This window comes from Sebastes fasciatus, chromosome 4 (genome assembly GCF_043250625.1).
Source record: "Sebastes fasciatus isolate fSebFas1 chromosome 4, fSebFas1.pri, whole genome shotgun sequence".
In the NCBI taxonomy this organism is placed as follows: domain Eukaryota; kingdom Metazoa; phylum Chordata; class Actinopteri; order Perciformes; family Sebastidae; genus Sebastes; species Sebastes fasciatus.
This window is the reverse complement of record NC_133798.1, coordinates 38666547-38684883: the sequence shown is the minus strand read 5'-3', so window position 1 is coordinate 38684883 and position 18337 is coordinate 38666547. Positions and strand designations below refer to the sequence as shown.

The window sequence follows — 18337 nt, the reverse complement described above, 5'->3', positions numbered from 1 at the left end:
TTTTAGTTTATAATGTGCTCACCTGTGGCATATCCCTCAATAAGGTATAGTAACCCTATATACTCCATCACAGGAGTACTGGTTGTTTTCCTGTAGCCTTTAACTGATGGAAACTTTAATGTGACAGGTGACAGGGGGGAATCAACAGGGCCCAACAAATTTATTTTGCCCAGGGACCTACTATAATAATAATAATAATAATAATAATAATAATAATAATACTAATAACAATAACAATAATAATAATAATAATAACAATAACAATAATAATAATAATAATAATAACAATAACAATAATAATAATAATAATAATAATAATAATAATAATAATAATAATAATAATGTGCTTCTAATAATATTTATTCAGCAGTAAAGGCAGTTTTACTTTAATCATGGGACATTTATGATGGCACTGTTGGGTAGGCTAATACAATAATGAAACAACATTGTGAACAATTGTGTATTTTTTTTTAACTCTACTATCTATAAAAGATATCTGCTTTAAATTGTTTTAATTTAAGTAAAATAATAATAATTGCATATGTAAAATACATTAGATAATTTATATACTAGTAGGGTTCCACTGGTATTGTATAACCGACTGTACAGTGGTGTACTAAAATTATTAGATTGGTTCTTTATATATTTAACTATAGGTTCCTGGTTGGACCTCTATTAAAGCAGGTCAGTTATTGTTCATGTTTCCATGTTGATTTCTGTCTCTGATCTGTGATAAAAGGGAGATTTCTGCCTCTCGTGGCAGCAGATTTTTTTTGGGTGAAATCCTTCAACATCTGGAAGCCAGCGGTTTCCTGTCTCTGCTCGCTGTCCCGCCTACTGCTCCTCAAATAAATAAATAAAGGAATGAAGAGATTTCTACAGCAGTGAAATCCTCCTGTCACCAGAAGGGATCTCAGCTCTGTTGGGTCACAAACCGGTCACACCACACACAGTCACACCGGAAACAACGTCAACCCGTCTTCGAAATAAGAGTGTGTCACTTAAAAAGAAGATTAATGTATTCCAAGTTCCACATTCACAAGTGTAAATTTACCCAAAAAAAAGCCTAATTTCTTTGTATTTATGAACAATTTCTTCCTCACAAAACAAAAAAGCAATGAAAACAATGAATGTATGCAATATCTTTAAAGTTTTTAAGTGGAATTAATGTCATACTCTCGCGTGTTTTTTTTTTATTACCTATTTATTTATTTATTTTTATTGTGTGTTTTTTTTTTTTTTTAATTTTAGGTTGGTTTTGTTTCATTTCTGTTGTCCTTCTATGTTTGGCACAGCTCTTTGTTTATGTTTATGCTTCTTCTGTATGTAAATGTTTTTAATGTTTTCTGCTGTTACTATGTTACATTTTTGAAATAATAAAATAAATAAAAGATAAAAAATCCCAGCATATTTTGGCCAAAGAATGCATATTGATTGCTTCTATACTCTTTGTTTTGGCTTCACTTCTGCACAGTGGGAGAACGTGGAGAATATAAGTCTATGGTTTATTCCTGTGTTGGATATTTACTGACAAAAACTTCCAAAAAGCTCGTTATCTGTAGAACATTTTGAAAGGAAATTATCATCACACTTAATTAATGATGTCTAATTATTTTTTGACGTGTTTAGATATATTTTATTTTCTTCTGTACTGTTTTTTGTATGTATTTCATTGTTTTTATTGGATTGTTTTCCACTGTTTGGTTAGGTTTTTCTGCACATTTTGTGTGCTTCTTGTTGTTTAACTTTTCTTGTATTTTTAAAAAATATGTTAGTTTAGACATTTCTTCCTTTTTTGTTATTGTTTGTTTTACTCCTGGGGTTGTGTGTGTGTGTGTGTGTGTGTGTGTGTGTGTGTGTGTGTGTGTGTGTGTGGGGGGGGGGGTCCTTTGTATAAATAAGCCTGTAAGGCTTCTTGACCTCTCCTGACATATTTCTTGTTTTTTTGTCATTGACTGGATTTTGTGCAGTTTTATATACAGTATGTGCAAATAAAAAAATAAAAAAATTCATCACCGTTTTATTTTGAAATGCACTAGCGGAAGTGGTGTGTGTGTCCCGGCTCTTACTTGACCCTGTTGAATAATGTGTGTCGGCTACATCGCGTTGCACAGATGCTATGCGCTGCTGTGTGGACTCGGCTATCTCCATCATCCTCTCCTCCAGCAGCAGCAGCGTCTCTCTAACAGCCCAGAACCAGCACCGCCCGGCGGGGGGAGCCGCTGACGAAGCCCCGCCGACCGGCGCTGGACGCTCCAGCATGATGGCTGAGGATCTGGAGGGTTCCTCTGTTGTGTTCCAACAACAGGTCGCCTGGATAATCCCTCCACTACCACTCCCGGTATCATCTCGTGCTCGGGATGATTAGAGCAGCGCTGTCGGGCTGATGTGACAGGAGAAACGGAGAACCGGAGAACCGGAGAGCCCGAGCTGGAGCTGGAGCCGGAGCCGGAGCCGGAGAGCCGGAGAACCGGAGAGCCCGAGCTGGAGCTGGAGCTGGAGCCGGAGCCGGAGCCGGAGAGCCGGAGAGCCAGAGAACCGGAGCCGGAGAGCCGGAGAGCCGGAGCACTGGAGAACCGGAGAGCCGGAGAGCCCGAGCTGGAGCTGGAGCTGGAGCTGGAGCTGGAGCTGGAGCCGGAGCCGGAGCCGGAGAGCCGGAGAGCCAGAGAACCGGAGCCGGAGAGCCGGAGAACCGGAGCACTGGAGAACCGGAGAGCCGGAGCCGGAGAACCGGAGAGCGGGAGCTGGAGCGGGGCGTCTCGTCCTGGCTGTCAACCTGGGAGCAAAACGGCGTGGAGCAGGTGCTTCCATCATGGTGGTTTATTACATGTAATACTAGTGGAGGTGCAGCCAGCCAGGTAGGGAGGGAGGGAGGTAGGGAGGTAGGGAGGGAGGTAGGGAGGTAGGGAGAGAGGTAGGGAGGTAGGGAGGGAGGTAGGGAGGTAGGGAGGTAGGGAGAGAGGTAGGGAGGTAGGGAGGGAGGTAGGGAGGTAGGGAGGGAGGTAGGTAGGTAGGTAGGGAGAGAGGGTGGTAGGGAGGTAGGGAGGGAGGTAGGGAGGTAGGGAGGTAGGGAGAGAGGTAGGGAGGTAGGGAGGGAGGTAGGGAGGTAGGGAGGGAGGTAGGGAGGTAGGGAGGTAGGGAGAGAGGTAGGGAGGTAGGGAGGGAGGTAGGGAGGTAGGGAGGTAGGGAGAGAGGTAGGGAGGTAGGGAGGGAGGTAGGGAGGTAGGGAGGGAGGTAGGTAGGTAGGTAGGGAGAGAGGGTGGTAGGGAGGTAGGGAGGTAGGGAGGGAGGGAGGTAGGGAGGGAGGTAGGTAGGTAGGGAGGGAGGTTGGTAGGGAGGGAGGTAGGGAGGTAGGGAGGGAGGGAGGTAGGCAGGTAGGTAGGGAGGTAGGTAGGTAGGGAGGGAGGTAGGGAGGTAGGTAGGTAGGGAGGGAGGTTGGTAGGGAGGGAGGTAGGGAGGTAGGGAGGGAGGTAGGGAGGGAGGTAGGCAGGTAGGGAGGGAGGTAGGTAGGTAGGGAGGGAGGTTGGTAGGGAGGGAGGTAGGGAGGTAGGGAGGGAGGTAGGGAGGGAGGTAGGGAGGGAGGGATGTAGGCAGGTAGGTAGGGAGAGAGGGTGGTAGGGAGGTAGGGAGGTAGGGAGGGAGGGAGGTAGGGAGGTAGGGAGGGAGGGAGGTAGGCAGGTAGGTAGGGAGGGAGGGTGGTAGGGAGGTAGGGAGGTAGGGAGGTAGGGAGGTAGGGAGGTAGGGAGGGAGGGAGGTAGGCAGGTAGGTAGGGAGGGAGGGTGGTAGGGAGGTAGGGAGGGAGGGAGGTAGGGAGGTAGGGAGGGAGGGAGGTAGGCAGGTAGGTAGGGAGGGAGGGTGGTAGGGAGGTAGGGAGGGAGGGAGGTAGGCAGGTAGGGAGGTAGTGACGGAGGGAGGTAGGGAGGTAGGGAGGGAGGTAGGGAGGTAGGGAGGTAGGGAGGTAGTGACGGAGGGAGGTAGGGAGGTAGGGAGGTAGTGACGGAGGGAGGTAGGGAGGTAGGGAGGTAGTGACGGAGGGAGGTAGGGAGGTAGTGACGGAGGGAGGTAGGGAGGTAGGTAGGGAGGTAGGTAGGGAGGTAGTGACGGAGGTAGGTAGGGAGGTAGGTAGGGAGGTAGGTAGGGAGGTAGTGACGGAGGGAGGTAGGGAGGTAGGGAGGTAGGCAGGTAGGTAGGGAGGTAGGTAGGTAGGGAGGGAGGGAGGTAGGCAGGTAGGTAGGGAGGTAGGTAGGTAGGGAGGGAGGTTGGTAGGGAGGGAGGTAGGGAGGTAGGGAGGGAGGTAGGGAGGGAGGTAGGCAGGTAGGGAGGGAGGTAGGTAGGTAGGGAGGGAGGTTGGTAGGGAGGGAGGTAGGGAGGTAGGGAGGGAGGTAGGGAGGGAGGTAGGTAGGTAGGGAGGGAGGTTGGTAGGGAGGGAGGGAGGGATGTAGGCAGGTAGGTAGGGAGAGAGGGTGGTAGGGAGGTAGGGAGGTAGGGAGGGAGGTAGGGAGGTAGGGAGGGAGGGAGGTAGGCAGGTAGGTAGGGAGGGAGGGTGGTAGGGAGGTAGGGAGGTAGGGAGGTAGGGAGGGAGGGAGGTAGGCAGGTAGGTAGGGAGGGAGGGTGGTAGGGAGGTAGGGAGGGAGGGAGGTAGGGAGGTAGGGAGGGAGGGAGGTAGGCAGGTAGGTAGGGAGGGAGGGTGGTAGGGAGGTAGGGAGGGAGGGAGGTAGGCAGGTAGGGAGGTAGTGACGGAGGGAGGTAGGGAGGTAGGGAGGGAGGTAGGGAGGTAGGGAGGTAGGGAGGTAGTGACGGAGGGAGGTAGGGAGGTAGGGAGGTAGTGACGGAGGGAGGTAGGGAGGTAGGGAGGTAGTGACGGAGGGAGGTAGGGAGGTAGTGACGGAGGGAGGTAGGGAGGTAGGGAGGTAGTGACGGAGGGAGGTAGGGAGGTAGGGAGGTAGTGACGGAGGGAGGTAGTGACGGAGGGAGGTAGGGAGGTAGGGAGGTAGTGACGGAGGGAGGTAGGGAGGTAGGGAGGTAGGGAGGGAGGTAGGGAGGTAGTGACGGAGGGAGGTAGGGAGGTAGGGAGGTAGGGCTTGCAGGAATCTCGTCTGTCCCAGATGTCTGTGATGTCGCCGGCCGGCTGCTTCCACATTAAAGTTGTGTAATCAGATCATTCCAGTGAAGCTGTGTTAGTGTTATCTCTCCCAGATACGTGAGGTCGGAGATGTGACATTTGGCGTCATCACTGTTGTGACATTAGAGGGGATATGTGTGTGTGTGTGTGTGTGTGTGTGTGTGTGTGTGTGTGTGTGTGTGTGTGTGTGTGTGTGTGTGTGTGTGTGGTCACACAGACTTATGCTCTTAACACGGTTCGTCCATTCAGGAATTGACAGATCTGGCACCAGTAGTGGGGCAGTATCAGGGTGTTTCCTGAAGGACTTATAGAGACTGTTTATATATATTTTGGGTCAGCAGCCTAAATAATGAAATATCTATCTGTGGTTTAGAGAGGAAAGCAGAGTTTAGAGGATGTACCATGATGATAATATCACAACAAATTCATCTGTATAATCTTCATTGCATTCCCATCATTGTCTATCATATATGCCATACTGCATATCCCAGATTGGTGAGTCCTTTCTGTAGTGTTTGCATGTTCTCTCCATGTTTTCATGTCCTTTATCGAACCCAAATATCACAAATTTGCCTCAGGTAAGGTAAGAAAAACTTACCTTAAAAAAATATTCGAACAGGGAAAAAAACTGAAAAAACCTCAGGAAGAGCAACAGAGGAGGGATCCCCCTTTCCGGACGGACAGATGTGCGATAGCTGTTGTGTGTACAGAGTAATAACATAATGAAAACACAACATAAGGTGCTCTGGCTGAGTCCCTCTCCATGCATATTTAAGGATTCTCCTGCCTGAAGGCACTGGCCTCAAACTGGGAGCAGATCCCCTGACACAGCGGCTCCTCTTAATGGTTATAACGGGATAAAGACAGAAAAATAATTCAGCATTTTCCCAGGATGATTATTATTAAGTAATAATTCCACCTCCTATTAGTGGAACCAGTAGCTTAACATCACCCAAGAGGGAGCACATAATGACAAGACAAAACATGATGCCAGTGACATTTAATATGGGTGTTTTTAGTTTGGCAGATCTATTTCTGAAGCCGGGTGCATCATCCGAGTTCCCACTGTGGGGTATTTTAGGAAACCGTGTCAAAGCAGGGAGCCGGTTTGGGAAGTCCAGTCCAGCAAAGTCAGACAGGGAGGCTATACAGCGAGGGAGTTCAGAGAGAGGAGTTGAATGAATGCAAAAGGGGGGGTGGACTGTCTGTCGGGAAGTTACTCAAGCGCTGCGGCTGCTTGGCAGGTGTTCCCGAGCAGAGCATCAGCGTAATGCTGCCACAGTTTTGTTTTTTTAAAGGGGCGCACAGAGCTGACAGGCTGAGAGGATAAGCCTTTCAAAAAGCCGGTGCTTTACAGCTAAGCGCTTCAAGACTCTATACCTTATCCAGGTATGACACTTACACCTCAACCTGACTGATGAAGACTTTAGTCTTTACAGCTTTTAACTTCTTGTTTGCAGCTTCTCCTAAAAACTGTGAGCTCAGTTAACACGTTAACTTTTCAACCTGTTTTCATGCTGCTGATTCTTTCAGTGTGCGTGATGGGAAAGTGTCTTTGCATTGAGAAATCTCCATGTAGGTGAGTTGTTGGCACTGGTGCTGATCAGAGTTGTCTGAATTTAGCATAATCCCACCAAACCTCAGTTATATTCCCACCACTAATCTCAGTCTGAGGGATGTTTTCACTCTAATCTGCCCTGCTGATTTGAGTGTAATGTAATCTGACTGAATGAAGCACTTTCTCTCTCTCTCTCTCTCTCTCTCTCTCTCTCTCTCTCTCTCTCTCTCTCCCAGGTGTAGAGTGGCTGGGAGGCTCAGCAGGATGGAAATAGGTGCCCATTTTCGCTACTATTTCCAACACCCCTGGTCGCGCCTCATCGTGGCCTACCTCGTCACCTTCTTCAACTTCCTCCTCTTTGCCGAGGACCCCATCTCTCACAGTCAGACGGAGGCCCACATGATCGTGGTGGGCAACTGCTTCTCCTTCCTGTTCAACAAGTACCCGGGCCGTGGATGGAACGTCCTGAAAGTCATATGCTGGATCCTGGCCATTATCACCGGCATGTTAGCCGGGAAGTTTATATTCCACCGCCAGCTCTTTGGTAAGTCATGCGCACGCTAATGCAGCGGAATGTGCAGAGTAATGGCTCTGCTGAGGGAGGGAACCTTCCTCCTTCCTGAGTTGTTTTTGTTGTGGCTGTTCACCAGTGAAAAGCACCTCACAATCATACTCCACTTTTTGCAAATGTCATGTAAGTAAAGGCAGTTCTCATGTCTTTACAATCAGCTCTCCTCTTTATATCTATGCTCCTGCACCCATAAAACTCTCTTTTCCTCACTTATAATCAGATCTGGGTCAAACAGTGTTTGCAAATCCTTTTTTTTTTTTATTACACTCTGGTTCAAGTAAGGCTGCAACTAACAATTATCATCATTGTCCATTAATCGTCTGATTATTTTCTTGATTAATCCATTAGTCTATAAATATCAGAAATAGTGAAAAATCACAGTTTTTTTAAAGCCCATGGTGATGTCATCTAACTTGTTTTATTTGATCAACACTCCAAAACCTCAAAATATTATAAAAGACGCAAAATATACAAAAGAAAAGCAGAAACTGGGAAATGTTTTACTCAAAAAATGCTTAAAAATGACCTGAAATATGCATTATTAATTAACTAATCACCTCAGCTGTAGGTTTAAGTAGATTAATGAGGCTAAAATATTACCAAGTCAATACTGTACATACATAAGAGATGTGATCTGTTGCTGCTGAATAGATGTATTATTACACGGCTTTCTTGAATACTTGATTCTGATTGGTCAATTACGGCCTTCTACGGTCTCTTGTTTCTTTATAGCAGACCGTTGCTATGACTAACAGACCGTTGCTATGGACGCAGATCTCATCTTGGACTCTGGAGGACCATTTTTGTGTGAATTTCTTAAGTAAGTAGCCGTGTAATAAGCGGGATGCAAGACTCCTCCGACTCACATCGGGTTCAGCATCGTCATGTCGGGGTTTATTTCACAACAGTCACCTGCTCGCTGCACATTATCCCTTACATATATCAATGCATTACGCATGTTTGAAGGCAAAAAGAGTTTGAAGCGTCTTGGCGAATAGTAGAATTCTTACTTTGTTTTACAGAGTATTCTTCCAGCTTGTATGTGATCAGTGGCTGTCTACATTTTTGGCTTGTGTAACCCGTTATAGAGATGCACGACCTACTCACACCCACTCTCCCCTTGTAGGCTGCATAATGCGTGAGTGAACAACAACAAACTAAACAACTTTTTTCACTCTGTCGTGTTTATTTGAGAGAGGAGGCTTAGACACGAGAAACCATTTTGTGTCTTGTCTTAAAATAAAAGAAGTAAAATGATAATAAATGGAATTTATATAGCACTTCTCTTGAACTCAAAGTCGCTTTACGCTGAGCGGCGGCGGTGGTGGGACAAGCAACAGAAAACGTGATATCGACCAAGGTTGGACTTGGAGGTTGATAGAAGCTAAGCTGAGGTGGATCTGCAGGGCCGAGATGGTTGGTAGGGGGCGAGGAGGTCAGCGAGGTGTGGGGGGGCTTGTTAGTGAAGGGCTTTGTAGGTGAGCACCAGGATTTTGAAGTTGATCCGGTGGGAGACCGGAAGCCGGTGGAGGTCTTTGAGAACTCGGGTGATGTGGTGCCTGGATTTGGTGTTACTTAGAAGTCTAGCGGATGCGTTCTGGACCAGTTGGAGTCTATTGATGGAGCACCGATACTGTAGAGGAGTGAATTGCAGTAATCACGTCAGGAGGAAATGAAGGCGTGGATCAATGTTTCAGCAATGACTAAGTAGAGTATAACAAGGACTGACAACCACTCAATAGATGTTTTTCACGGCAGACAGTTTGACGCGTCACAGCATGAAACACAAAGGTGTAAATGACGAAAAGGGATCAAAATCAATGCAACAGAACCAAAGATATCATCTTTTTTATTCCACCCATTCTTCTTCCTTTTCAAAACCGGACGCCTACATTACCCACAGTGCAACTCGATCGCCGACAATTCGATCAGAGACTTAGGTGTGGTATGCTAGTAGCGGGTAATGTAACCTCTGGACATCACTTGATGTCTAAAGTCGCAGATTTTCAGATTTTGCGCAGCTCCCTCTGGAGTCACAAAACACTTTATACTACTTTGTTTTCACATTATGCAGAAGTACTCCCCAAGACCTGTAAACTGATGACTGATCACTGATCCACTGATATGTACAATTGGTGGAGTTCCCTATTAAAAATGGGTAGCGATGCCAGTATCGGGTATCAGGTCCAGTACTGTGCTCATGTACTCGTACTCGCGAAACGGCTCCGAAACAACGGCACCGATACCACTTTACGGCAGCGTGACGTTAACCTCTCGTCACCATCTTTCGGGGCCTATCGCACGCGCTCACGCTCCACCTCCCCGACGGTGCAGGCGAGATGGGCCGGTGGTGCCCCCGACCCACCGGGAGCGCTGTAAAGCTGCGGCCGCGAGCCACCTTCGCCCCAAGCCGACCTAGAGCCGGTCGCGGCGCACCGACTCGTATGCGGGACTCCCCAGCCTGCCGTGTGTCGCTCACACCCTCCAGCTGGCTGTTAACGAGGGTCTTTTGGCACAGAGAAGTACTCGTATCGGTTCTCGGTATCGGCGAGTACCCAAATGTAAGTACTTGTACTTGTACTCGGTCTGAAAAAAAGTGGTATCAGTGCATCCCTAAAATGGGGTTTAGGTGTGCCTGTATCAAGGTCCAAGTGTTGTGCATGCTGGTGCATTGGGCCGGCTTATAGCAACACTTGAATGGAACAGACAGAGCCAACAGTGATGATATTAGTTCCACTTGTGCTTTTCCTGCCATGACGAGTCAAACTGTCTTGTCATGGAAAGAAGACTACTGCACATCAGTGATGGCTTTGTTCCAATTAAGTGTCCTGGTTAAGCCATGCCACTGAGCAGGCGTGCATACTAGCAGGACTCTGATACCCCTAAATGGAATGCAGCCATCATCATTTCATGTTTTTAATTAACACATGCTTTTCCTGTTCTGATGGAGCCTCTGCAACACAACCCCACCCGTCACCTTTATGTGCTACATATTTTAAAGTCAGTCTTCCTGTTGCTCACTTCCTCCACCTCTCACACCTCCTTGATGCATTTCCTCTTCTTTCTCACCTCCTCTCTTACAACCCCGACCTCTCTCGACAGCTTGACTCCATTTCCATTTCTCTCTCTCCTCTCATAAGGCCGCGACTCCAATCCCATCAGCCCGTCATTTGTTTAAACTGTGCAGCGGTTCGCAGTGCTTCCTATTCAACTCACATATTTAATTTGCCAGTCACTTCACAACTCACTTAGGCCCGGATATTATTGGCCACCCTGGCTTATCTTTTTGGGATGAACCATTAATGACTATAATTGGAGGGCACAGAGAGGGTGAGTGTGGGGGGTAGTACTCTGAGTGATCATCTTCTCTGAGCATAAATAGAAAGCCAAGAGTGCATGATGACATGATAGTTTCTGCAAATACAGAATCCTCGCTAAGAGGGGAAATGGGAAATGGCTGGTGGGTCTGATAATACCAGCTGGTCTGTCTTCTCAAGTTGCAATCGTTTCATTGAATGTCGTGTTTCCTTACTTAGGAAGTTCCTGTGGGTCAGGACGACCCACATGGGGTTACTTGATGCTGTATACATACATGGTCCTTAATTTGATATACTATTAATAGAAATAGGTCTGGAATACAATACATAATCTTTTTAATGTACACTCAATCTGTCCCTTACAAATCAACGTCGTATTGAAATTCACACAGTTATATGATGTCAATAAATATAAACTCTTATCGTACGTGTCCACAGCCCACAGTCCGCCCCGGTCGACAGTTGCACCGGGAGCAGGGGGCCCCGTCCGTCCAAGGCGGGGAGAGAGGGTGCAGCGAGTCCTTAATCCACGGTGCAGCGAGTTCCGGGCGGGGATCGCTGTAAAGCTGCGGCCGCGAGCCACCTTCGCCCCGAGCCTTTCCAAGCCGACCTAGAGCCGGTGGCGGCGCACCGCCTCATATGCGGGACTCCCCAGCCTGCCGTGTGTCGCTCACACCCTCCAGCTGGCTGTTAACGAGGGTCTTTTGGCACAGAGAAGTACTCGTATCAGTACTCGGTATCGGAGAGTACCCAAATGTAAGTACTTGTACTCGGTCTTAATAAAAGTGGTATCGGTGCATCCCTATTACATAGAAAATGAATGGGAAGCGTGGAAAGGACGAATCCCATAGACACGTACGTACCATCAGGGTTGGTTTACCCAACTTACAAAAGAAAATCTCACTTCCCTCTAGTGTTCCATCTATCCGTGCTGATAGCTCTGGTTTGGTTTGATATTTTGGGAAATGCACTTTTTATCAGGACTAACCAAAGTCTGCGCTGCTCTAGATAATCCACCGAACATTGTGTGAACAATTTTTCATGCATGACTCATAATAGTAAAGTAGGTGCTTCATCACATGAACTTTAGTAGCTCTCAGTGAGGTTTTGCACTAAGACCCAGTGTATCTGGATCAGGGTCTCTACTCTTCCACTGGCTGGAGGGGAGAGAGGACAGAAAGAGTGCAGCTCGTCCTGCAGCCAGGTACAACTAATGCGCTTCAACAAGCCTCCGAACAGATGGTTTGTGTTTCTGTGTGTGTGTGTGTGTGTGGGTGTGTGTGTGTTTGCAAGTGCGAGAGAGAGAGAGAGAGAGAGAGTGGTGCTGTTTTGTGTGTGCATCTGTGAATGTGCGATTGTATACGAGTGAGTGAACAGGTCTGTGTGTGTGTGTGTGTGTGTGTGTGTGTGTGTGTGTGTGTGTGTGTGTGTGTGTGTGTGTGTGTGTGTGTGTGTGTGTGTGTACCAAAGACAGATGAAGTGAATCTGCAGTAGAGAGGGAATGAGATAGTCGAGAGAGTTGGAGAGGCGAGATGTGTCCTGCTGCACAACATTTTCAGTGAAACAGTTATGCAATCACAACCCAGGTAAGATAAGAGCTGTACTACAGCAGCAGGCCCACTGTAAAATCTATCATCTATTATAGATCTGTCACATGGCCCACAAACTGCACATCATGTATGATGCCTCTACTAACGCCTTGCACATCTCCATCCACTCTCTGTTCTGCCCTCTGATCTGTGGGCAGGCCGTGGGTTTGAGTTCCTGGAATCATCATCTGTGACGGTGTTTTCTGCAGTCACTTTTTTGTAATGGTGTTTTTCTGATGCCACTTTACTTCCTCGCATTAACTGGAGTCATTTTCACGCTCATTCAGTTTGCAGCTATACGCTTAAATTCAAATCAATTTGTCCCAACTCTGGAAACACGCATTGTTTTTGAAAGCCGACACATGGCATGCATCATTTATCATTTATGATGGCCTAGAAAACATTTTTACAGGGAATTACACCACCTCCTCCCTCCAGCCATTTACCGTTCCCCCCCCCCGTGTTTGGCACAATATATGATTTAGCCCCTTCAGAAACCTACACACACAAACGTTAATCCAGTTGTCGCATAACAGTATCTTTGCAATCCTTACATTCAGTTATGTTTTTCCAGTCGTGTTGCTGTTTAGAGTAGGCAGAGGTGCACGGCATTGTTGGAGAAAAACAGAATAAACTCTCGGTGATGAATAGCTTGTGACAGATTATGTGATTTTAAGACTACATCTGAGGTTCAAGGAACAACATATCCTGTTCCATTCAGCCTCTCAAGGCTATGTGTGCTCTCTAATGGAGTGGGCGGTAGCCAATGACTTCTGGTCATTCAGAGGGAGACTGGCTGTCATTACGCATTTGTTTTAAGTCTTAGGTCACGGGGTTTGTGAGCTGTCTATTTCCGTTTGAATGTGGTTTGTTTGCGTTCAGCCATGGATCAGATAACGACACCTTTTTACATTTTTAAGAAGTGGACTCCTTTGGGCCGAGCAGGGTCAAGAACTTTAAAACACTATTAGATGTGACCACATGGGAATCATATAAAAATGTTCTTTTGGTTTTTACCAGTGAGCAACCTCCGGGCCTGAGAAGTGAAGCCAATAAGGAAGTACCTTAAACTTGCATTCTTTCTAACAGCCAGCAGGGGGCGACTCCTCTGGTTGCTACAAGAAGTCTGATTGTATAGAAGTCTATGAGAAAATGAGCCTACTTCTGTCTTGATTTATTCCCTCAGTAAACAATGTAAACATGAGTTTATGGTCTCAATCACTAGTTTCAAGTCTTCTTCAATACAGCATGATGTTCATTTAGTAAATGATGGTCCCATTCAGAGTCAGATAGACCATAAAGCAGGGGATGCTTTAGGGTGGGGCTACCTTGTGATTGACAGGTCGCTACCACGGCGTTGTCCGGTCTGGAAGTTGTCCGTGTTTTCGTCTTTCAACTTTAACCCTTTCACAGTGTGTGTTTTCAGGTCATTTTGGTCGCCTAAAGATATCTCTTGTGTCACTTCTGGTTGCAAAAAAAACAAGATGACGACGGCCAAAAATGCCAAACTCAAGGCTTCAAAACGGCAGTCCACAAACCAACGTGTGACGTCACACACAGTGACTACGTCCACTTCTTAGATACGGTCTATGGTTTTTACTCCTCAGAAGGCCTACAGATGTAAAAAAGGCTTTTGGCTTCTCACAAAATTAAGATTTGTGGACTCAGTTATTAGGTTTAATTTGACTGAGGCTGAAAGACAACACTCTCTCACTCACTCACTCACTCACTCACTCACTCACTCACTCACTCACTCTCTCACTCACACAGAGTCTCAAACACTGAGAAATAGAGATGGATTTAGAGACAAATTTTTGAAAAAGTCATTGATTTAAGTTGGCAGATGTCAATCTGTTCCACAGTCTTTAGGGGGAAGTGACAGCGAAGGATGCTTGAACCTTAACTGACAACATCCACGAGAACATCAAAATAAGAGCGCTACAGGTCAAATGATGCGGAGGTGGAAGATATGAAATCCACTGACATTGAACACAAACAAACCTAGTAAAAGGAATTAAAGGGATAATTTGAGATTTTGGCAAATGCACTCATTCACTTTCTTGCAGAGATGATTGATACCAGATTAAAGATGGAAATATGAGGAAACAACTCGCCTGGCTCTGTCCAAAGGTGAGAAAGTATGCCCTAATTAACAAGTTATTTTAATCCACACAAAAATTGGAAGTCTAAGACAAGTTATCCAGGAAGTCACTGCTCCTCACCCCCCATAAAACCACAATTTGTCTTTTTTTTTACATCCCAGTTTTTGAACATGTTAAATAGTGAGTTTAAGAGGGGCAGATTTAGAGGCTGATTTTGTCAAACTTTTGAGACTCTTATTGATCTCCTCATCGATCTCTTGGCAAGAAAGAGAATAAGCGTGTTTCCCTAAATGTCCAGCTATTCGTTTAAAAACAGAAACCATTGGATTGTCAATGTTTAGATCGTCAAATCTTTAAGTTTTCAGTCTTATTTTGGTGACATGTTTGGGATTTTTTTGCCACCAGTAATCTCTCAGTGGGGTCCTAAAAATGACTTTTTGCTTGTATTTTCTATCTTTAAAAATGTCTTTTACCACTGAACTGATCAATCAGGTTTGCCCAAATAAATGTTGATGTGTTAAGTTATATAATAATTATATCAAATGCCTCATACATAACTAGTTTGTAGGACTGGGCTGCCCCCTCTTAGTCGATTAGTCAACTAATCTGTCGTTTTGGTCTTAGTCGACTAAGATTTCTTTAGTCGATTAGTTGTTTTTTTATGCTTTTTTCATGCTGAATGAATTATTTCCACGACACTTAGAGCACATGTCTGGTAAACACGAGATCTAAAGTGGTGCTTTTGTGCAAATCTTTGTGGAGAAACTCTTTTTATACAGATCTGTCGATCAATTAGTCGACTAAGAACTTGTTTGGTCGAGGACAGTCCTACTAGTTTGTCTGTCTGCAGCGATGCAGCTCCACAGCACTACAGCTTTATATCGTGGGCCTACCCCCTCGCAGTAAATGACTATCTCACCGCCCATCTCCATAATTGGAAAAGTGAAACTGCTTCTCATTTCTTCCTGCTGCCTCAGTCCTCAGATTAGCCTAATGTATTCACCTTTCTCTCTCTCTCTCTCTCTCTCTCTCTCTCCGAGGCTTTGTGACTTCTAAAAAGGTAAATTGAAGGGTAATTCTAAAGTCATGTGGAGCGCCGTCCTAACCGGATTAAACCCTCCTTTGCATCTTATTACCGACACTTTACATTCAATCAAACGCTGACCGCTCATCTCCACTCAGAGGAGGCTCCAGAATAGTGAGAACAGCACAAGAAGAGGTGACCGTAATGTGAAAACCGTTGATCACAGTGCTGTTAACACTATTGGATGCTCAGCTGAGTGTGTGTGTGTGTGTGTGTGAGAGAGAGAGATGTCATTGGTTGCTCTGTTGTTGGAATGCCTCTCGTCCCCTTTTCCCTGATCTTGATGAGTGTAGCCTGCAGGATGCCATCTGGGTTCTGTCATATGTTATTACTGAGCCACGCGAAGGCTGAGATGGCTTCTGTACAGCAGTGTGTGGCTGCAGGTCAAAGTGGAGTCTGTGTGTGTGTGTGTGTGTAGGAGTGCATGGGTGGGTGGCAGGATAGGGGCTCTCTGCATGCTTTGTGTGTGTGTGTGTGTGTGTGTGCGTGTGTGTGTGTGTGCGTGTGTGCGTGTGTGTGTGTGTCACTGCAGGGTATTGTATTGTTGCTGTTGAGAGTGAATTAATGCCTCCGTCCATTCATACTAGTGTCGAAACAATTAGTCTTTTAATTTATCATTATTCAACAAGGATTATGATAACGGATTAATCGTTTAAGCCATTTATAAAGCAATAATTACAAACATTTACTAGTTACAACTCTGGTTCTGTTTTACATCGTGCAATTTGAATATGTTCTGTAGGCGAGAGTGGATCAAATATGATAAAAAAAGTTATTTTTATAAAACGGTCGCTTTATTGTGACAGTAGTACATGAGACAGGTAACCTGAAATAAATCATGTTCCTCTGTGTCCTCCGGTGTCCTCCGGTGTCCTCCGGTGTCCTCCGATGCTCCTAACGGCATCTGCAGGATTTCACAGACCGGAGGAAAACAAGCAGTCAGAGCTGATCTGAGGTCTGCTGTCCAGCTGCCGTCTATGAGAGCCGGCTGTCAATCACTCTGAACTCCGACCAAACGGTGAAACTAGACAGCGCTGATCAAATATGAATCAATATTCTGTTACGTTAATGTCTATTTCTCTCCTCACATGTTCTCAGAATCATCTTGTAGTGCACGGTTTAGCTGTAACATGAGAACGTTTGTGACGTCGCCGCCATTGTGGAATCTGGTGAAGGAACGCCAAGTTCTGGTCACATGACCGGAGCACAGCCAATAGGAATGCTCTCTCAATGAAATGACCTGTGATTGGTTAAAGTCTCCCGTAACGGGCTGGATGTTCTAAAGCCTGTAAACAGAGCCATGAGGAGAGCAGAAGTCTAGTTTTCTCTCAGAACACATGAATTACAATATGCTGAAAGGTTATTATGGGATGTCTGCCCAATGATGCCAAAAACATTCTGCCTACTGCCGTTTAAGGAGATAAACATACTCACTTATAGAGGATGTCACTTTGGGCTTTACTCTGGGAAACTGTTTTTTTAGCTATTTTCTGACATTTTATAGACTAAACTGTCAATCGATCAAAAGACAATCAACTGATCGATTGATAATCCAAACAATGATTAGTTGCAGGTGTTTATGGTCGCAGACCTTTTTCTTATTCTTTGTGTGGAAATGAGTTTCAAAAGGAGGCAAAAGCAAAAACCACCTCTCTCAGTTATGTCATTACATCATCAATAAATGTTTAAGATTTGTAATCTACCATTAAACAAATTTAAAGTGACATAAATATGTAACAATATTAAATATAAGATTTCAGTAGGAGTGTTAAAATGCTAACATTTGAATCCATATTTTAACAATTTCACACGTTTCCAGTCATTAAACGTACTATAAGTTTCATTTTTTTGTAATATAAGGAGGGCTGCAACTACAATTATTTATATTGTTGATTATTCTGTTGATAATTTTTTTTGATTAATCATTTAGTCTATAAAATATCAGAAAATCTTGAAAAATGCCCCTTGAGACGTCTTCAAATTGCTGGTTTAGTCCAACCACAACCCCAAATACATTACATTTACAATAATATAAACTGAGAAAACCACAGAATGTTTGGCGTTTTTCATTTGATAAATGTCTCAAACAATTACTGAGTTATCAATAGTTGCAGATTAATTTTCTGTCGGTCGACTTATTGATTAATTTGCTGATTGTTTCTGCAGTAAATTGAGGTATAGTTTTGATTCTGCATCTACAGTATTTGAATACTTTTTACACTGTTACATCTGTACAGAGTATCGCCGAGGAATCCACAAATAGCCGTGTGACCCGGGCTGATCTATAATCTGCAGTTATAATTATCATCCTCATGACTCTCCAGCCTTCAGTAACCTTACGGTGCCCTGTAGCGCTGCATGTTTTACACCCTCCTTCAGCAGCAGCAGACCGGTCTCTATTAGAGGCTCCGAGGCTGCCCCCCCGTTACTCTGTAAATAATGGATGATTGCTCCGGTGTCGTTGCTCTGCGGTGTCGTTGCTCTGCGGTGCCCCTGCAGCCTGATTTTAAACCTCTGTCTCACTGTGTGAGGCTGCTGTCTCTTGGATGTTCATGTCTTTGATGCATTTCAGTACAGTGTGCTGTCCTATTGTTGTCTGGGAGTCCAGACTACACAGTAGACTTTGTGTTTTATGTCTAATGCTATTTGCACCAACAGTGAGAATTAAGTTATGAATTAAAGCTGCTCTAATCAACATTTTTATATCAGCGATGGAAAAAATGGGTATTATGAAAGGCGTTAATGGTAGTGACAAAAACTACAGAGCTGCAGCTCCCCTCAGTTCTGCAGAGCGTTTTAGCCTCTTTCAGCTAATTGTTTTGTTTTTTAAGGTTTACAAACTTACTGTTTCGGTTCAGTTTCACCGCTCTTCTCTGCTTTGCGTCTATTTTCAGTGAAAAAGCTCTGGTAGACCCACTGTACGCAAAGATAGCATAAAGTTAGCAACTAGCTTGTGTACAGAGGGGAGCATTTAGCCGTTAAAAAACACAGATT

The 18337-nt window shown here is 45.3% G+C and overlaps 1 protein-coding gene across 3 annotated transcripts in view; it reads left to right on the top strand.

Annotated features, from left to right (window-relative positions):
* The first annotated feature begins 2053 nt into the window (after window positions 1-2053).
* Window positions 2054-18337, top strand: part of tmem117 (transmembrane protein 117) — a 64884-nt gene continuing 48600 nt past the window's right edge. Inside the window, exons 1-3 of one of the 3 annotated variants that reach the window (XM_074634223.1) lie at window positions 6032-6511; window positions 6656-6701; window positions 6917-7224. In XM_074634223.1, coding sequence (XP_074490324.1) covers window positions 6664-6701; window positions 6917-7224 — 346 coding nt within the window. In that variant the 5' untranslated portion in view covers window positions 6032-6511; window positions 6656-6663. Of the gene's footprint in view, window positions 2802-6031; window positions 6702-6916; window positions 7225-18337 lie in introns of those variants that run through there. The other 2 variants (XM_074634224.1, XM_074634222.1) reach the window with 2 other exon arrangements.